This window comes from Phyllostomus hastatus, unplaced genomic scaffold (assembly GCF_019186645.2).
Source record: "Phyllostomus hastatus isolate PE091 unplaced genomic scaffold, TTU_PhHast_1.1 phas_contig_58, whole genome shotgun sequence".
NCBI classification, from domain to species: Eukaryota; Metazoa; Chordata; class Mammalia; order Chiroptera; family Phyllostomidae; genus Phyllostomus; species Phyllostomus hastatus.
Window position 1 is genome coordinate 22,049,543 of NW_025333916.1, and position 17,065 is coordinate 22,066,607.

Below are 17,065 nucleotides of genomic sequence, written 5' to 3' on the forward strand. Positions count from 1 at the left end.
ATAGCTCCAGTGATTTATGCAGTCCTGATGAATGCAGAGGAGCCTGGACTATAAAGGTAGATGGCACATAAATTCACGCAGCCTGGAAGGGACAGAGCAAAACTATTACTTTTCTTTCCACAACAAATCTCTAAAGGGATGACCGTCTCCTTTAAGCTCTTCAGTTCATTGGAAAAGTAGATCCTTCAGGGAAAACTTAAGTTATTATGCTGGGAGATAGGGTGGTCTCCTCTGAAGTTCGTTGGAGTTTCCATTGGAGCCACAGAGTGACCACCGCTGAGCTCTGGGCTTATTACATAGTGAAGCCAAAGTGAAAAGGAAGAACTTATCCAAAAAGCTTTGAAACTTAGTTATATTCAGTTGAAAGATCATAAAATGAAAGGGGAACTTATGAATATAGGTATCTCAAAAAATGCTAAGGCTTCCCAGGATGGCTACATGAACACCCATATTTTGCAGATCTTAAAAATCAACTGAGCATGCATATTTTTAAAGAACTCCATGGAGATTTTGAACACTTTGACATATTTTCACATGCGAATATTTCCATAACTACTGTCAGGAAAAAAAGGGAAGATATTTATACAGTAGTTATGGTAGCAAGCACTTGGACTGAAATATCTGTATGGTTTTTATTTCGGGGACATAGGATCCTGGAATAGACTTTATTGGAGAGAGAGGGAAGACAGGTTTTTTTCTGTAAATGTCTTTAGGAATGGAAGATGCATCTTATAATTTAGTAGGAGTTCAACTTGGAGGTGAAGTGACTAAAATTTTAATAAACAGTAAGCATTCTGTGAAGATCAGTTTGAATTTAATGATTGTAACCAAAATGGCCAAAAGCAACAAGAGTCAGAAAACGAGTGCCCTCACAAAGGCTTTTTTTTTTTTAATTAAGATTTAGCCCTCGCTGGTGTGGCTCAGTGGATTGAGCACTGGACTATGAAGCAAAGGGTCGCCTATTTGATTCCCGGTCAGGGTACACGCTTGAGTTGCAGGCCAGGTCCCCAGTTGGGGGCACGTGACAGGCAACCACACACTGATGTTTCTCTCCCTTTCTCTCTTCCTTCCCTTCTCTCTCTCTCTAAAAAAATACAATATTAAAAAAAAAGATTTAACTTTCCCAAGTGAAAAATATCAAGTGGTTATTCTATTGGCAACTTCAAGTGGAAATAAAAAACAAGCAAACAATGGTATCTGGGTGAATTTTTCCGCTTCCCATCACAGCTCCCTCCTGGGAAGTGTTGCAGTTCTGGGTGATTTAGTGCTTCTCCTTTATTTTCCCTTTCATAAGATGAGGTTGTGTTTGTATGTGTGTGTGAAATGTGTATTTTAGTATGGTCACACGACATGACATTAACCTTTCAAAGTAAAATCGACAGGTAAAAAGATATTTATTGACACTGACCAAAACACATACAAGTATATCCGAAAAACAGGCCGAAAACATTTTCTGGTTTGTTTCTCACACAGGGACACATATTACTCTGAAGACAGAAGGTGCCAGCTTTCCGTTGTGGAAAATCGCATAACTGGCGGCAGACTTTGCCGAGGGAGCAGATTTTGTCCTTAAAGAACTGCAGGGCAGAGATGCCTGTCATGAGTGGTAGCTGGTGCTCCCAGGCCTGGCAGAGACAGGGCCAGATGAGAGAAGTGAGGGCACTACCGCAGTTTCACTATTTACATCAAAACGGACTGTGCTGGGGCCTTGCCTCTGGGCTCTCTTGAAAGATGTGGCTTGAGAACCAACCAGCATTAAGACTAAGAAAGTGAACCTGCACAGCATGTGGCCCAGGTCAAAGAGTCCAAACTGTGCCCATAGTAGAGTGGCCTCCTGCTCAGAATAGTGCCCAGACAGCGCACACTGGTTGCACAGTGACTCACATGGCGACTGTGACAGATCACCCTCAGGAGCAACACTTGGATGTTGCAAAGAGAAGTTAGCACGTGAAAACTAACCAAGGAAAGACCTTTCCCACATCCTCCTCTGCCTTTTGGGGCACTGAAGCTGCTCTCCACAACCAGCTGCTGGGATCGTGAAAGTTTGCCCACCATGAATACCATTCTTTTCATTCAAATTGCTTCATCCAGGTCTTAAAAAGCATTTCAACAACCAGATGACTCAGCAGAAAATGCAATATGGAATCTTAGTCCAGAGTCATAACTGAAAACATTTCTGCTTATTTAATTTCTCCTCTAGAAATCTGAAATTAGGTGTGGTAAGTTAACAATTATACAAACAGAACTGCTTTCAATAATTTAATTATTAGACTCATGCCCCAAAAGGGAACTTGCATGAAATATTAACTATTACTCTTAAAGCAATTTGGACACAGTCACACACATATCAGGAAAGGAAGAAAGAAATCCTCCCCCAAAACGCCAGTGTTGTTTTGTTTGGAAAAATAACAACAACACAATTAGAGGTAAACAATATTTTCTTCAGCTCCATCTCCGTTTTCCCCGTCTTGTCTGGTCACCATCTGTAGATTTAGCTTTGCTTCTGCTGTAAACGTCTGCAGCTCAGGGCCGTGTGGATTCGAGTCAGGAGAAGTGGAGGGCTCCGTCTCAGAGATGTCCAGATCTGCAACAGACAGACAGTTCAGGTCACAGGACAGTCGGCTGGAGACCCACGAGACAGGTGAACCCTGACTCAGTCAGCCATGGAGAGGATGGTGGAGTCCAGTGAGAAAGAAACAAAATGGGTATCGAATGATTTAATCAATGTCATTAAGATATATTTGGTTGTCTGTACAAATGTCTTCTGCAGCTAAAAATAACCTTTGTAAACTAGTCCTAGGCAATTGTCAAATAAACAGACTTGTCACCATTTGTGGGCTGTGAAAACACTGATACTTCAGAGAGAGTGGTACCCATTTATTTTTTTAAAAAGGGTTCAAAACCTTAGAAATACAGTATACACTCTAGCTACATGTGAGTAACTATATTTTCTTCTGCATAGCACCTTCTCTCAAATATCTCAAAGTCAAGAATTAACCTCAAGACAAATAATGTATCTGGGATGTCGCTGATGTGGGTAGGGGGCAGAGAGAAAGGAACCAAAGGATGGAGCCCCTTCAGCGTCACCATTATGCAAATCTGTTAACAATACACAAATCACTTAGTAAGAATAGCCAGGTTCCTAGAGAAAATTGGTCCAATGTCAACTATGCCTAGGTTTTTTTTTCTGTTACCTAGCAACAGCAGGGCATTGTCTATTCTCCTTTCCTTCTGGTAAAACCCTCTAATACACAGTTTAACGGGGAGGCAAAAGGGGGTGGCTGATATGAAGAAAAGAAAGGCTCTCACTGCAAACCATTTTCTCTGCACTTGTTCCACCGCTCACCCTCCCTGAGGCTGGGCTACACAGCAAGATTACAAACAGCCAGCTCCAGCTGGAGCAGACGGTGGAGTATTCGTGGAAACACAGGTGGGGAAGACGGCTAATGCGGAGGCCCACCTGCTCTTTTTTCCAGTCATTAACAAGAAGTCATTATAATCCCTGCCACATTTTATTCAAAGCCTCCCTTATTTAGATGGATATGCGTAACTGCTGGCATTCTAATGACAAAAACACTTGTGACTTTTGCCCTCTGGACAAGGATCTTTAGTTGTCAGAGAAAGCAGGAAGGGAGGCCTGGCAGGAATGAGAAGCAAAATGTCCTCACAAGGGTTGGTCTTAAGAGATACGACACCCTTTGCTACACCTCCTTCTATCACTTCTTCCCACAGGAGGCAGGGCCAATGGGAGAGGGGCAGCCAGGGCTGCAGAAGTAGACCAGGTCACCTGGAGGAGCTGACCTGTGTCTCTGAGCTGAGGAGGACCCCTGGGAGGGGGGAGGGAAAGAGGAGGTGATGAGGAGAGGCTGCACTCCACAGCTCAGCTCAAAGTTTAGGTCACCCGTGACTCTAGGTGTCAATGGGGCACAAAACAATCTGTTTACATTGGGGTGACTTGATTTTACTGACCTCTATTCCAAAGCCTGTACCTCCTATACTGGGAACTCCCTCACTACAGAAAACACATCTACTGAAGATGCCTCTCACAACCAACATGAGAATCATGCCTTCTCTGGGACTGTTGCAGGTCTTGCTGCCCTCATTTAGTCACGTAAACACAAAACCGCCAGGCCATGATCTCACTATCAGAGCAATATAAATCAGCCCAGAATGTTCTATGTCCTATTTCACCACATTCGGAGACAAAGTATGCCTGTGTGGTCACAGCACACTTCCACAATTTCAACTCTTTTCCCCAGCCGCTGATGAAGGAGGCCATTTCACCTCTAAAAACAAATATTTCTAGTTAAACTACTGATGTTAAATATTACACAATAAAAAAAAAGAAAAAGAAAACCACACAAACCTCAAAATTTCCATCTTGCTGATGCTGGCAGGTTGGGGAAGAGTTTACCTAGGACTAAATGCTGCCTCCTAGCCAGGGGCACGAGAAACACTGCACAGAGAATGCACAGTCACCCACAGAATGTGGCAGTTGGGAGGTGATCACTGACAAATGTGACAAGGCCGGGCACAATGGAAGCCCTTAATCCATGTCAGTTTCCTTCCTCTGCCTTTGAAACCTTTAGCAAAGAATCTAAAATACTGGTGTGCCTAGGTATCTGGGAAGTCCCCTTAATGGTTTCAAGAAAAGACTTGTTCAAAAAGAGCCAAAGAACCAAACATATATCAGAAAGAATTCTTTTATCTGAAGTTAAATTGTAGGCCCTGATTCAGGAGGATAGAAAACAAAGAATAAATTGGGGGAGGGGGGTAATTTATGGGTGCACGCGCCTGTTGTAAGGGGGTATGTGAGTTTAATCTGAATTTTCTCAAATAAGAATAAAAATACATCTGTAGGCAAGAGCTTGCAGGACCCTGGAGTCAACGGCCCACGTTGTAGCCCCAGATGTATGAATGGGGTGGCTGTGGTGTGTCACCTGGAGGGGAACTCAATTTCCTTCTCCGTGTTCCTTCTTGGTTTCTACCTGAACTATGAAGGCAAGGTCAGACAGCCTGTCTTTGAAATTAAAAACCATTCAGTGATTTCTGATTTTATTATTTCGCTTCAGCCCTCAAAGAACTCCACCACAGCAATTGTATATTTCTCAAGGTCAGCCACCTTTTTCCACACTTTTTACCCCAGAGAGTTGGATCATTACACAGAACCCTAAGCTCAAAAAACCATTTGTTAAAACAAAACCTCACCAATTCAGAAAGCAGGATTCTTGGGGAATAAAGTTAACCATCCAATTTGATTTGTGATCAAAATGCCTCCAAATTGTGGGACATAGAAATAGAACACCTAATTTTTTAAATAGCAAATAAATATTAATGCAATCATAATTTGGCCAACTAAAAACCAAATGCTAATAAAATGAAACAAAACTTCAAACTACAAAGAACTTTTCAATCAAGTGTCTCAATACAGCTTTCCCTCTTAGCTGACACAAAAGGGACACAGAACCATTCCTCTGGAGACGCAACAGGTAAGCACTGTCATCCTTAAAACGAGGACGAATGAGATGAAACACACAGGAGCCCCAACACTGGTTAAACCGAGTGGAGTGGCAGGATCTTGGTGAAGGGTTTTTTAAATTTTTTTCTAGTTCACTGACCTTTTATTCATATCCTGAAACTTCATCCTTTGTGAGAAATTTCCTAACTCAGACCACTATGCAGTCTAAATTAGTCTTCCCGCACCGGTAGCCAGAGACAGTTCCCGAAACCCTCCCTGTTGTTAGCCCCTCCTTGCAACCTGTTGGTTGACATTTGCATTTGCCATTTTGGCACTTTCCTCTGCTCACCAGTTGCTGGAACATCAAACTGTCAGGGGAGCAAGCCCAAGGTCTGGGATGACACAGAACCCTGGACGTCGGCCCCCCGAAAAGCTGGCACCAGTGGGAGTAACACTGGACTCCCTTCACTGGCTCACCGCCTGCTTTACCCTTTGGAGCCAGCTGAATCATCGGTTATTTTCCAGACCTGATGCTCAGCTCAAGGTGTAAAATGCCACCATGTGCCATGTTAAAAATGAACAAAGTGCCCCCTAAACTGAGGAGTGAATGAAATCTTTTAAACCACAAGGTAAAACGTAAACTTGGGCGACTCACTTCCCTTCCTCGGGCTTCAGTTCATGGGGGATCCAACGGGAACCATCACGCAGGTCTCTTAAGCGTCGTCGTCTACAGCTCGAGAATTTCTACATCTGTGTTTTGGCCCAGTGCCTCACCAAATAACGTTCAAGAAGTGCAACAAATGCATGCATTTTTCAACTGCTTTATGTTCAAGAAATTCACATTTATTACCAGCTGCATTTAAAATAATATTTTTAGAGTTATTTCCAGACACATACCCCATCCGTCTACCTTCAGTCTCACCGACAGCACATATCTGAGTTGAGCCCACGTGCGGCCCCAGGGACAGGACTCGCAAAGCTACCTCATGAGTGGGAGACAATGTCCGCTGCCCAGACCCGCACTTGATCTTTCCTTCTATGAACAGCCTACTGAAGGGTAACTTGTCATGAAGAACAAGTTCATGACAAGTCAGAAAGGGTTGTCTATCATTTAAAAATATTTAATTAATGTAGTCTTTGCTTTAGTCTGCATTGTTTGAACAGAAAAGCATTTTAAATCATGATAACTTTTTAACAAAAGCTTTGCTGAAATTTAAAAGCTCCAGTATAATTTTCATTATGAAGATCAACTCCCAAGGTCTGAATTTAGCTCCACAGTGTGCCCAGTAACCAGGCACCCAGCAGCCCAGTGTGACAAAAAGTATGTTGAGAGCACCGATGAGATGATGGTGATGCCTTGTTCAGCCGCATCTTATCCTGTTCCATTCTCCTCAACACAACTCACAAACCAGAGGTTCGTGCTTGCTGGGTCTTGGCTCTGTTCTCATTTATTTTAATGAAGCGTACCTGCTTATGCCCATTACTATATCCCCTGTGCATGTTCCTAAAATCCAAATTCACACTCTCCTAAAATAACTCTTCCTCCAAAAAATGTTGTCATTAATGTTCCAAGCCTGCAAAATAAGTGTATTCCCTATTTAATGATGGATTCATGCTTATACTGTGAAACATGTTAAAAATCGTTTCCTGATGGCATTACTGGCAATCACTGTTTTTCCTCGGGAGCATTAATGCACAGCATTTTCCTTCTAATGGAAAACATTTATTGTACAAAGCTTGCGGTGTCTTCAGAGCAAAAGAAAATTGGTCTCTGTCCCTTACTTTGCTCAACTCCATTTTCCATAGTGAGCCACAAAGAGGATGAGAGCCTCTGGCACAAAAACCACCCTGGAGTTGATGTGCGCAGCCAGTGATCTGGATGAGGGCCAGCATTGCCTTCACGGTCCCTCATGTACCAACACTGCACCTGGAGCAAAACAGCCAAATTGCGCTCTGGTGTGTGTGTGGGGGGGGGGGGGGTGCATGTGTGTGTGGTGTGCATGTGTAAGTTTGTAATATAAGAAAGAAAACTATTAATTTTTAAGTTGTGACTATTAGAGGGGCACTTTATTTTCTTATCAGTAACATATTCGGAATAACTTTTGTTGGTTAGACGGGTAATGCTGACCAGAAACACAGCAACTGAAGCAATCAGCACAAGGAAGTTGCGATTACATTAACATAAGACACACCATGACACGCCAGCTCTCTCTGTTGTCTGAACATGGATTTGCTCTCACATTCTTCTTTCTCCCCTGAGGGTGCCAGTGTTAGGAGGGAGTCATAACCTTAACATCAGCAAGCTCCATGGGAGGGTGGGTGGGGCAATTGCTTCTACCTTCCCCTCTTCGTTGATATACATTTCAAAAACTGTGTTTCTCTTTATTTTTAAAGAAGCGTGTTTCCCTAAACAGGATGCTTATGTGGTAGTACTAATTAAAGAGTGCTGCGGTCAAGTGAGTTGAGGAAATGCTGGGTAGATCAAGTTTCTTTATTGACAGAGCCCTCAGGACTCGAACAGGCTCACCTGTGCCACGAATCGCAGAGGGGAAAACAGCACGTGCCATTTCCCGACTCAGCAAGATGTTCTCACAGTGTGCTTTGCCGTGCTGTGTTCCACATAGCATACTTTGGGGGACACTGCCCTAGAGAATGAGAAACCTATGATAGACTAAGAAACAGATAATAAATGACCAAGATGCCAGAATAAATCATGGGTGGGAAGCTGGAAGTAGGTGAGGTTTCCAAAATTCAGAAACTCTTAACTCTGCATATACCATCTATAGTGGACCCAGGCAATAATCAGCAATGGCTGCTGAAAGCATTAGAAGAAGAGCTGATGGGAAACTTTATAATGGGATGGAACAAGCTCATCACATATGAACCCACAGACCAGCCTTAATAACACAAAAAGAGAAACAGACATGGTAAGTCTCCTAATGGGATGCAAATAGGAAATATACAATATACACAATACAGGAAATACACAACAGCATCTATGAAGGTTTTTTTCACATTGAAAAATAAGCCCTGTACCTAGTCAAAGAGCAAACATATTCCCAACTTTCAGTTTACAGGAAATATAGCGGCAAAAGAATACATTAAATGGCACCACAGGAACACAATCAGCAAAACCCAGAACATAAGACATTTTTCAGTAAATAATTTTCCCCCCAAAAAGTGTTTTAAATAAACAACCCAGTTCTCTCAATGAATTGTAAGATTAAAAAAAAAAAAAAGGACACGAGAACTTTAGATTAAAAGAGACTTAAGAGATACACAAACCAAATGCAATACGTGAAATTATTTGATACCAATTCAAACAAACTGAGGGGGAAAAATTGAGACAATCAGAGAAATTCATGTATTAATGATATGATTTTAGGTAAAAATTGCTTATTCTTTGGGTGTAATGATGATACTGTGTTGATGTTAAAAAAAAATAGTCCAGATCTTTTACAGGGAGATACTAAGGCATTTTGGGGTAAGATGATGGACATCCTGGACCTGCTTTAAGACAACACAGCCTGAGAGAGGAGAGAGAAAGGGCAGTGATGAACTAGGACTGATTGTGTTGGTAAGTGTTAGGCTTGGAGTTCATTAAATGATTCTCTCTGGTTTTGTACATGTTTGAAAAGTTCCATGATACATTTTTTAAAGTCCATAGTTGGACTATAAAGTTATAAAGGGCTCTCCATCATCACAGCAGCATAGCTTCTGAGTGTCTGACATGAACGGAACAGGGCGGCAATAAATTAGAGGCCTCCTCTGCATGCTGAGTGTGTTTAGATCGATTTTAATGCAACCGCATGACATGTCATTGGCAAGTGCCGTGTATGGGTTTATATCTATCTGGAAGAACACACAATTTGTGTGAACCTATTCCATAAAACAGATGAGGTTCATTTGCGTTTATAGCTACCCATAAAGACGGATGCAGATTCAGGTATGGTCTTTGTTCTTGCCTAGAAAAAAAAAATCTAACATCTCCTATGTGACATATAATTCAGACAAGATCTCATTTTATACCCTGAGTGCATTTGACTATGGTAATGAATTAATAAGATTCTCTTAGAATTTGGATTCCTATTCTTTAGCCTTTTGAGCTTACTTAAAACTAAAATGTAACATTTAAGAAATAGGAAGTAAAAGTAGTATGCCTAGTCCAACAATATCAAAGTAAATTTCAGTTCACAGTAATAGCAGGTGTCAAATAGTAATAGTATTGTCAAAAGAATGAATGAACTAGTGAATACCCGATTCAAAAATTCCACCTACTCTAATTGCAGTACTGGAAATCGTCAATTTGAAATTCTCACGTTTAGCAAGTACCTGAAAATATTTAGTCTAATTCATGTCTTCTCAGAAGAAATACACAGCAAATCAAGATAGGATTGCTTCATAGGGCTTATCTCTTTAAGCCACTGACATCATTTGCCCTTTGCTCTTGAGTCCAACAGTCAGTTCAGCCCTCACACCAATGCCCCATGGAAAGCAACTCTGGAACATGAAAGAGCCTAAACCGGCAGAGACCAGCCTAACCTGCAAGCAGAGCGCAACCTGAAAACACAGGGAGCCGAAGAAAACTTCCAAGACACAATCACTATCTTCAAAGAGGTTATTTAAAGGATATTCCAGCCACAAAACAAGAATAAGATTCCATAACATAGAAACTAAAAGAGGATAAAGTATATCACTAGGAAATGAAAAATATGCTAGCTGGATTCTATAAATCATTGCAATAGTAGGAGGTTAAACATAAGAAAATCTCCCAGAAAGTAGAACAAAAGCATGAACAAAATGAGATAGAAGGAAAAACAAAAACAAAAACAAAGATCAGAGGCTGCAAGAGAACCAACTTATACCCAGAAGCAGTTTCAGTAAGATAAAACTAAAAAGAAGCAATTATTTAAGAAAAATTTCCCAGAGTCAAAAGAAATATACCTCTAGATTGAAAGAGCCTAGTGAATAACCCATAAAGATGATTTTAACAAAAGACCACAGTAAGTTATATTATAAAATTCATCCAGAGAGGGTTGAAAAGATAATTCTAAATGCTTGCACAAAGTTAGAACAGGATACAAAGGGTTAGGAATCAGAATGGCAACAGACATCTCAACAACAACCTTGGGAAGTGGGAAAATAAACTCTTCCACAATTCTGAAGAAGAGTAAGTTTTACCTAGAATTCTAAGCCAGATATACTGTAAAAACCAAGTGTAAAAGTAGCAAAACTAAATAAATGAAATGGAAAAAGGCATTTCAATGAATTGGGGAAAAAATGTTCTTTCATCACACCTTTTCTTAGGGAATTTGGAGATATGCTCCACCAAATAAAGAAATATGCCATTGTAGAGGAGGAATGGGATAGAGGACATGGGGTCCCACACAGGAGGGAGGTGAAGAGACGCCCTAGGTGGGGGCGGTGGGGGCGCCGCAGCAACAACTACAGGGCAGGCCTGAAGAACAACAGGGACTCAGGGAGACGGGAGCACACAGGACGATGGAAGGAGAATTTCTAAGAAGGAAAGTGAAGCTGATAGGTAATGGATGTGTTTAGTGTGTGAAATATCATTGATCAGTTATTGAGAGAGGTATAGGAGCTTTGGAGGAAAACATAGTGGGAGACAGGAACAAAGTAAGCAAATGAAAAAACTCAGGCAGGTGGTTAAAGTCTCCCAACGGCAGAACAGAACAGTCTACATCATTTTAAGTAACTTCTGCCCATGCAACCAATTTTCCTCCATCTGAAAAGGCTCAGCTCTGATACATTTTTCCCCCAACCTTGAGGTGCCCACATACAACTTGTAAATATGATTTCTCCGAAAACTACTTTTCAAAGTACAAAATATACTGAGCCCATTCAAAAAGAATCAATGTGTCTATATAATTAAGAGTAGACACTTTTAAAATTCCAAAATCTGCTGTTAGAAAAAATCTTTATGAATAGGCAATTCACAGAAGAGGAAACCTAAAGAGCCAATAAAAACAAAAAGGTACTAAATCTCACTGAGAATTGGTGAAGTACAAATTGAAAGAATGAGTTACTATTTCATACCCATAAAATTGGCAAAAACATAGAAGTACTAGCGCTGGGAAGTACTTGAAGAAACCGGAACTCTCATACTCGTATATAGCTGCCGAAAGTGGTATCACACAACTTTAGACAGAAATCAGTAATACCTAGCAACACCAGGGCATCCCTGCCACTTCTAAGTCTTATAATCTAAACGAACTCTCATTCATGGGCACAAGGAGATGTGAATAAAAAGATGCTTACTGGGAATCGTTTGCAAGAGGAAAAAAAATTGGGAACATCCCAATTTGCTCATTAGTAGGATAATGAATATGCTGTTGTTTATCCATATAATGGAATAGTATACAGCAGTTCAAAATGAACTATTCACACTGCATGTATGAATGTGCTCACTGGGTGGAAAAATCAAGTTGCAAAAGACCAGGCACACCCATATACACATGCATATATATGGAGCGCAAGAGGGAGAGAGGAAGGGAAGGAGAGAGGAGAGGACCGGAGGGGAGGGGAAGAAATGAAGGGAGGAGAGGAAGGGGAGGGCAGAAGGGAGAGGGGAATAGGAGGTGGGAGAAGAGGGATAGGCTATTTAAGTGTTAAAACATATTATTTATGGATACATATATATGTAGTGATAGCATAAAAACACACTGTGGAACTGATATATATCACTTATAGAACATTGGCTAACTCTAAATAGGAAAAAAGATAAAGTGAAGGAACTTCATATCTGTAACATGTCTTTTAAAAAAAGGCAGAGAAACATCTAAAGCAAATATGGCAGAATGTTAACATGTGTTAAATGCATGCCTGATACACATTTTCTATACTTTTCTGTAAGTTTACAATTTTTCATAATTAAACTTTTATATTAAAAATGCATTAAAATACACAGCACCCAATTGCAATCTGTGGTCTTTATTTGGATCTTGACTCAAGAAAAATAAACCAAACTGGAAAAAGTACACACACACATGTTGGGAACTGCCCTGCCTGGTTTCAGGAGCTGTAACCCTCCCATGGCTAAGGCTGAGTGAGTGACCTTCAGATCATAAGCCACTAAGAAGACAAAGCTTATATCCCTGGCAGGAGTGCTGCTTTTGCTCCTTTTACTTCATCCTGCCTGGCTCCCAATGTTTGATTGTTTAGTCAATGACAGGTAAGGGAGGGATTACCTAAGACAGGCATGATTATGGGGGGCCCCATGGAAGGACTTCAGGGGCTATGGAGAAAAGGGGTGATGGACCCTCGTCCCTTGGCTTTGACATAGCCTGAGTCCTCATTCTGTCTGCAAGAAGTCTCCTAATTTCTTGGCTGCCTTACTCCACTGTCTGCCTTAAGCCTAAAACAATGTCTTAAGCCTGAAACAATGCCATGGTGGGTGTAGCCCTGTACTGGAAAGGGAGGCTTCCTAGGGCGATCAAGCCTAAGAAAGAATATGTAAAATCCTGTAAAACCTGCTTTGTTTAGAATGTTCTCAATTAAATGATAAGGGTCCAAGCAAGAAGTGAGTTTGTTCCCCAAAGTTTTATGGCTATTTAGCTATATGACCCTGACTTAAAATAAGCCCTCAGAGTTCTTTCTATGTTATCTATTGTTTGATCCTTACTGCCTGATAATGATTAATGAGCTTTATGTATACACCCAAATTGAATCCAATAAAAGCCTCTCAAGGCAAGGGTGCTCTCCTCTTGAGAGGGTGGCCAAGGCGCTCCAAGGCTTGCTCTCCCTTTGAGGGAGAAGTCGCACCATCCCTTTTCCTCCACAGGATTTGGTAGTCCATGTGAATTTATTTTGTCTCATCCATAACACCTCGGACACTGTGGGCCGGTGTCTGAGTCACACACATATTTACAAAACAACTGAAAATTTAAATACTGATTATATGTTGATATTATGGAATTTTTATTAATTTTTTTCCTTGGTGTGATAATATTTTAAAAATAGAGCCCCATCTTTTAGAGATATATGCTGAAATGTTATGGATCAATAAAATTTACACACCATTTTTAGATATCGCTTCAAAATAATGCAGGGTGGGGAGGAAGGAGTCTTGCTAAAACAAGACTGGCCTAAGTCCCTAAATTTTTGAAGTTGGGTGGTTGTTATACTTCTCCATTTAGTTTCGTACACGTCTGAAATTGTCCATAATACATTCAGATAGACAAAAATACAACAAGTTCAATTTTTAGATCAAAACAAGTTAAAGTACTCAAATCTTGGAGTACCTGGCAAAAATCAGGGACAACTTTTAGGAGTGAGCTGAATCAAACGACATGCAAGTCTCCAGCTGCCAGGGCAGGGCGGTATTTCCACGGCACTGAATTCCTCTGCAGGTTGTGGTGGCCGGGACTTCCAAGCACTGAGCCAACGAAGTGGGCTTTCTGGAGCTGCCTGCAGCATGGCCCTGCCTGCCCTCGCTGAAAGAGTTATGCCTCTCATTTAGCTGAGAAAAGAAAAACTGAATTCATTTCCCTGCCAGGTGAATAATGCAGGAAATCAACCTAGGAATTTTAATGCTGCATTTAGTTCTTACTGGTTCAGTAGAGGGAAACGCAGCTGTTCAAATTCCTAAGCGTACAAAATCCAGTGTTTTTCTCTAAATCAGAAGGCAGCAAGCAATTAGACCAAACACACCCAAGCTAATTAGTTCTACCTACTTCTTAATAATTATGTTATTACTAGACTTTAAAAAAAGGCATGCAATTTTTGAAAGGTCTACAAAGGAGGGTATTTTTCTCTTGATCACCTATAAAACCATGAGATGTCACAGAACTTACATGCCTTTTCTGTTCTGAGAAGTTGATACAGTTTTCAGAGCAACATAAAACCCTTTTTCAAAATGAGAAACATTACTTTTGTAATTCGTATTTGTTTGAAACAGCATTTGCCAAGAAACCAAACCCTGAAACATCTTTTCCAACTGCACCCTTGAGTTTATGTCGCTCGGAAAGTGGTTGTAATTTTTAAAGTACAACATAACATATAGAAAATATCTTGTTGGATACAAATTTTCACACCCTTGGCATTCTTTTCACATTTGTGTTTATTATCGGAGTAAAGATACTATGTTATATTTTTGAAAATTAAATTTAAAGTAAGTTTTTTTAATGAATTAATACAATTACAGAAGTAGGCACTTTGCAGAGCAGAGGCAAAATTAGGACTTTAAACCACCAAAAGAGCAATGGAAAGATAGCATAGGCATCACACGATAAAAGGCGCTATTCCTTAGAGCCATCTCTCCCAGTCTGGAATCGTCTCCTGCATACACATGTCCTATAAATCTCCTCCACTTGTAAATATTTGTGCCTTCTGACACGTGACCTATGACTAACACTGGAGCCTAAAGAAGCTTGCTAATTTCACCTTAATTATCTACCAGCAGACAGAACCCCAAGTTGGCACCATATCCTCCTCCTTTTAGACAGACCTCTTTCTTCTGTCCATGATTCTTCTCAAGAAGGAGCCACAGCATTACCATAGAATTTAACTTTTCTTTAGTGGAAAAAAATCAGCCACCAAAAAAAAAGGACCATGAAGAGCAGGCTCAGCTACTCCCTTAGTGACTAGTAGCCCCCACTCCTTCCAGACCGCCCACAGCCACAAAGCACGCGGCCCTGAAAGGGCCTACTCCCTCCTGGAGTAGGAAGATGTGAACTCAGATAACTGCCATAAAGACTGGGCGTCCTGCTCAATGTCTAACGAATACTACCCACAGCTGGACACCACATCGGGGACCCTCCAGAGGGAGAGCTCCCAGATGTGGTGGCCAGGACAGACTTTAGAGGGACAGCGTCTGAACTGAGCCTTGAAAGCTGACCAGGATGTCTCCACAGATGGCCTCCTGTGCATGTATTCCAGGTGGAGCGTGCCACTCTTTGCAAAGGGAGAAAATGCTAGACGCTGTAGGAAAAAAAAGAGTTGTCAAGTTTGGCTGGAATATGAGTGAAGGTGAATAAAGTGGGGGTAGGTGCTGGAAAAGTAGGCTACAGAGGGTCTGCAGTGGGAGTGTTGGGAGCTTTAACTCTCGGGGTTAAGCTTAGCAGCTACTGATGACCAGGACCCTTCTATGGCCCCCTGTCCGTCTGCGCACTTGGCTTCACCGGCACACAGTGCTGCAGTGAAACAAGAGATCCAGCTCCAGGAGCAGGGGGAAAGGAGCTGGCTGCATGGCCCCTGATTTTTGCCTGCCTGGAATGAGGCCACATTTAGCCAATTAAGTTTTCATCCCTTTGATGGATAAAACCTTCATTCTTTGTACATTAGTAGAAGGCATGCCAAATGAAGCTGGTTTGAGCTTCCTATCCACTCATTCTTCAATAAGCACTGAGGGCCCAGTGTGTACCCTGTACTGGGCTGGACACCAGGGAAACCGAGCTGAGCGAGATCTCATCCAGCACTCAGGACGTTTATAGTCACTACAATCACTTCAAAAACTGTTTGTTTCTTAAAAGTTAAGTAGGTACCTATTCTAGGAGCTATTCTACTCCAAGAGAAATGAAAACATAATTCACAAAAAGCCCATACAAGAATGATCACAGCAGCTTTATCCAAAATAGCAAAACACTAGAAATAAGCCAGGTGTCCGTCAAAAGAGGAATGGATGAGTAAATGGTAAATACGTCAATGGAAAATTATTCAGTAATAAAAGGGAACCAACACGCAGGTCTCTTCAGCGTCTTCTACAGTTCAAGAATTTTTATTCATGCAGCAGCATAGATGGATCTCAATAATAAGATGCTGAGTGGAAGAAAACAAGCTGCACACAGAAAGGCATAGTGTCTGATTTCATTCCGCTCCAGAATCAGCAGAAGGAACCTGTGGTGATGGAAAGCAGATAAGGATTTGCTTCTCGGGGTGGGGGTTGGTTGGAGAGAGGTAGAAGGGGGAGGGATGGAAACATTCTGTGCCTTGATAATTTTTCCATAAAAACTGAACAACAGAGTTAATCGCTGAGCATTTCACTGTATGCAAAACACATCTCAATCAATAAGCTATATAAAGCATCTTGGAGTCTAAAGAAGGGAAAAGTGACAAAATATGGTGGAAAGTGTACTATGAGGATCTGCTGGGCACTTCAAGGTCACACACATGAGAGGCTCCTAACCCAGACTGAAAGGGTCTGGGTAGAGTCTGGAAGAAAGTGACCTGGAGCTGCATCCTGAAAGATGAGTAAGGGTTAACCAGGTTGGGAATGAAAGATGGAGGAGAGGATATTCCCAACACAGGAAATATGCATGCAGGGTGTAGGGGGCCTGCCCTTCTGCATGACTAAGGGAGCTCCATATACCTGGACCACAGGGCAAGAATGGATGGAATAGTATGAGTCTGAGGCTAAGAGATTAAAGGCCAGAGCAGTCCTCCAGGCCCAACACATAACCTCCTGTGCTTCCTCAGGGGTGACTGACTTCAGCACATGGCACGTTTGAATGAACCCAAGAAAGGTGACCCAGACAAGCCCTAACAGGATGGACATGAACTTTGTCCACAGGCCCAGGTGCCGGCCTGGGGACTAAACAGAGCTCTATCTTAAATCCATCATGTTGAATTTTGTTTTCAAAAGACAGCCCA

The 17,065-nt window shown here is 41.6% G+C and overlaps 1 protein-coding gene across 2 annotated transcripts in view; it reads right to left on the reverse strand.

Annotated features, from left to right (window-relative positions):
- Window positions 1–1,370: 1,370 nt before the first annotated feature.
- Window positions 1,371–17,065, reverse strand: part of ARHGEF28 (Rho guanine nucleotide exchange factor 28) — a 279,388-nt gene continuing 263,693 nt past the window's right edge. For both annotated transcript variants that reach the window (XM_045847808.1, XM_045847809.1), the window contains one exon: window positions 1,371–2,584. In XM_045847808.1, coding sequence (XP_045703764.1) covers window positions 2,421–2,584 — 164 coding nt within the window. In that variant the 3' untranslated portion in view covers window positions 1,371–2,420. The remainder of the gene's footprint in view (window positions 2,585–17,065) is intronic.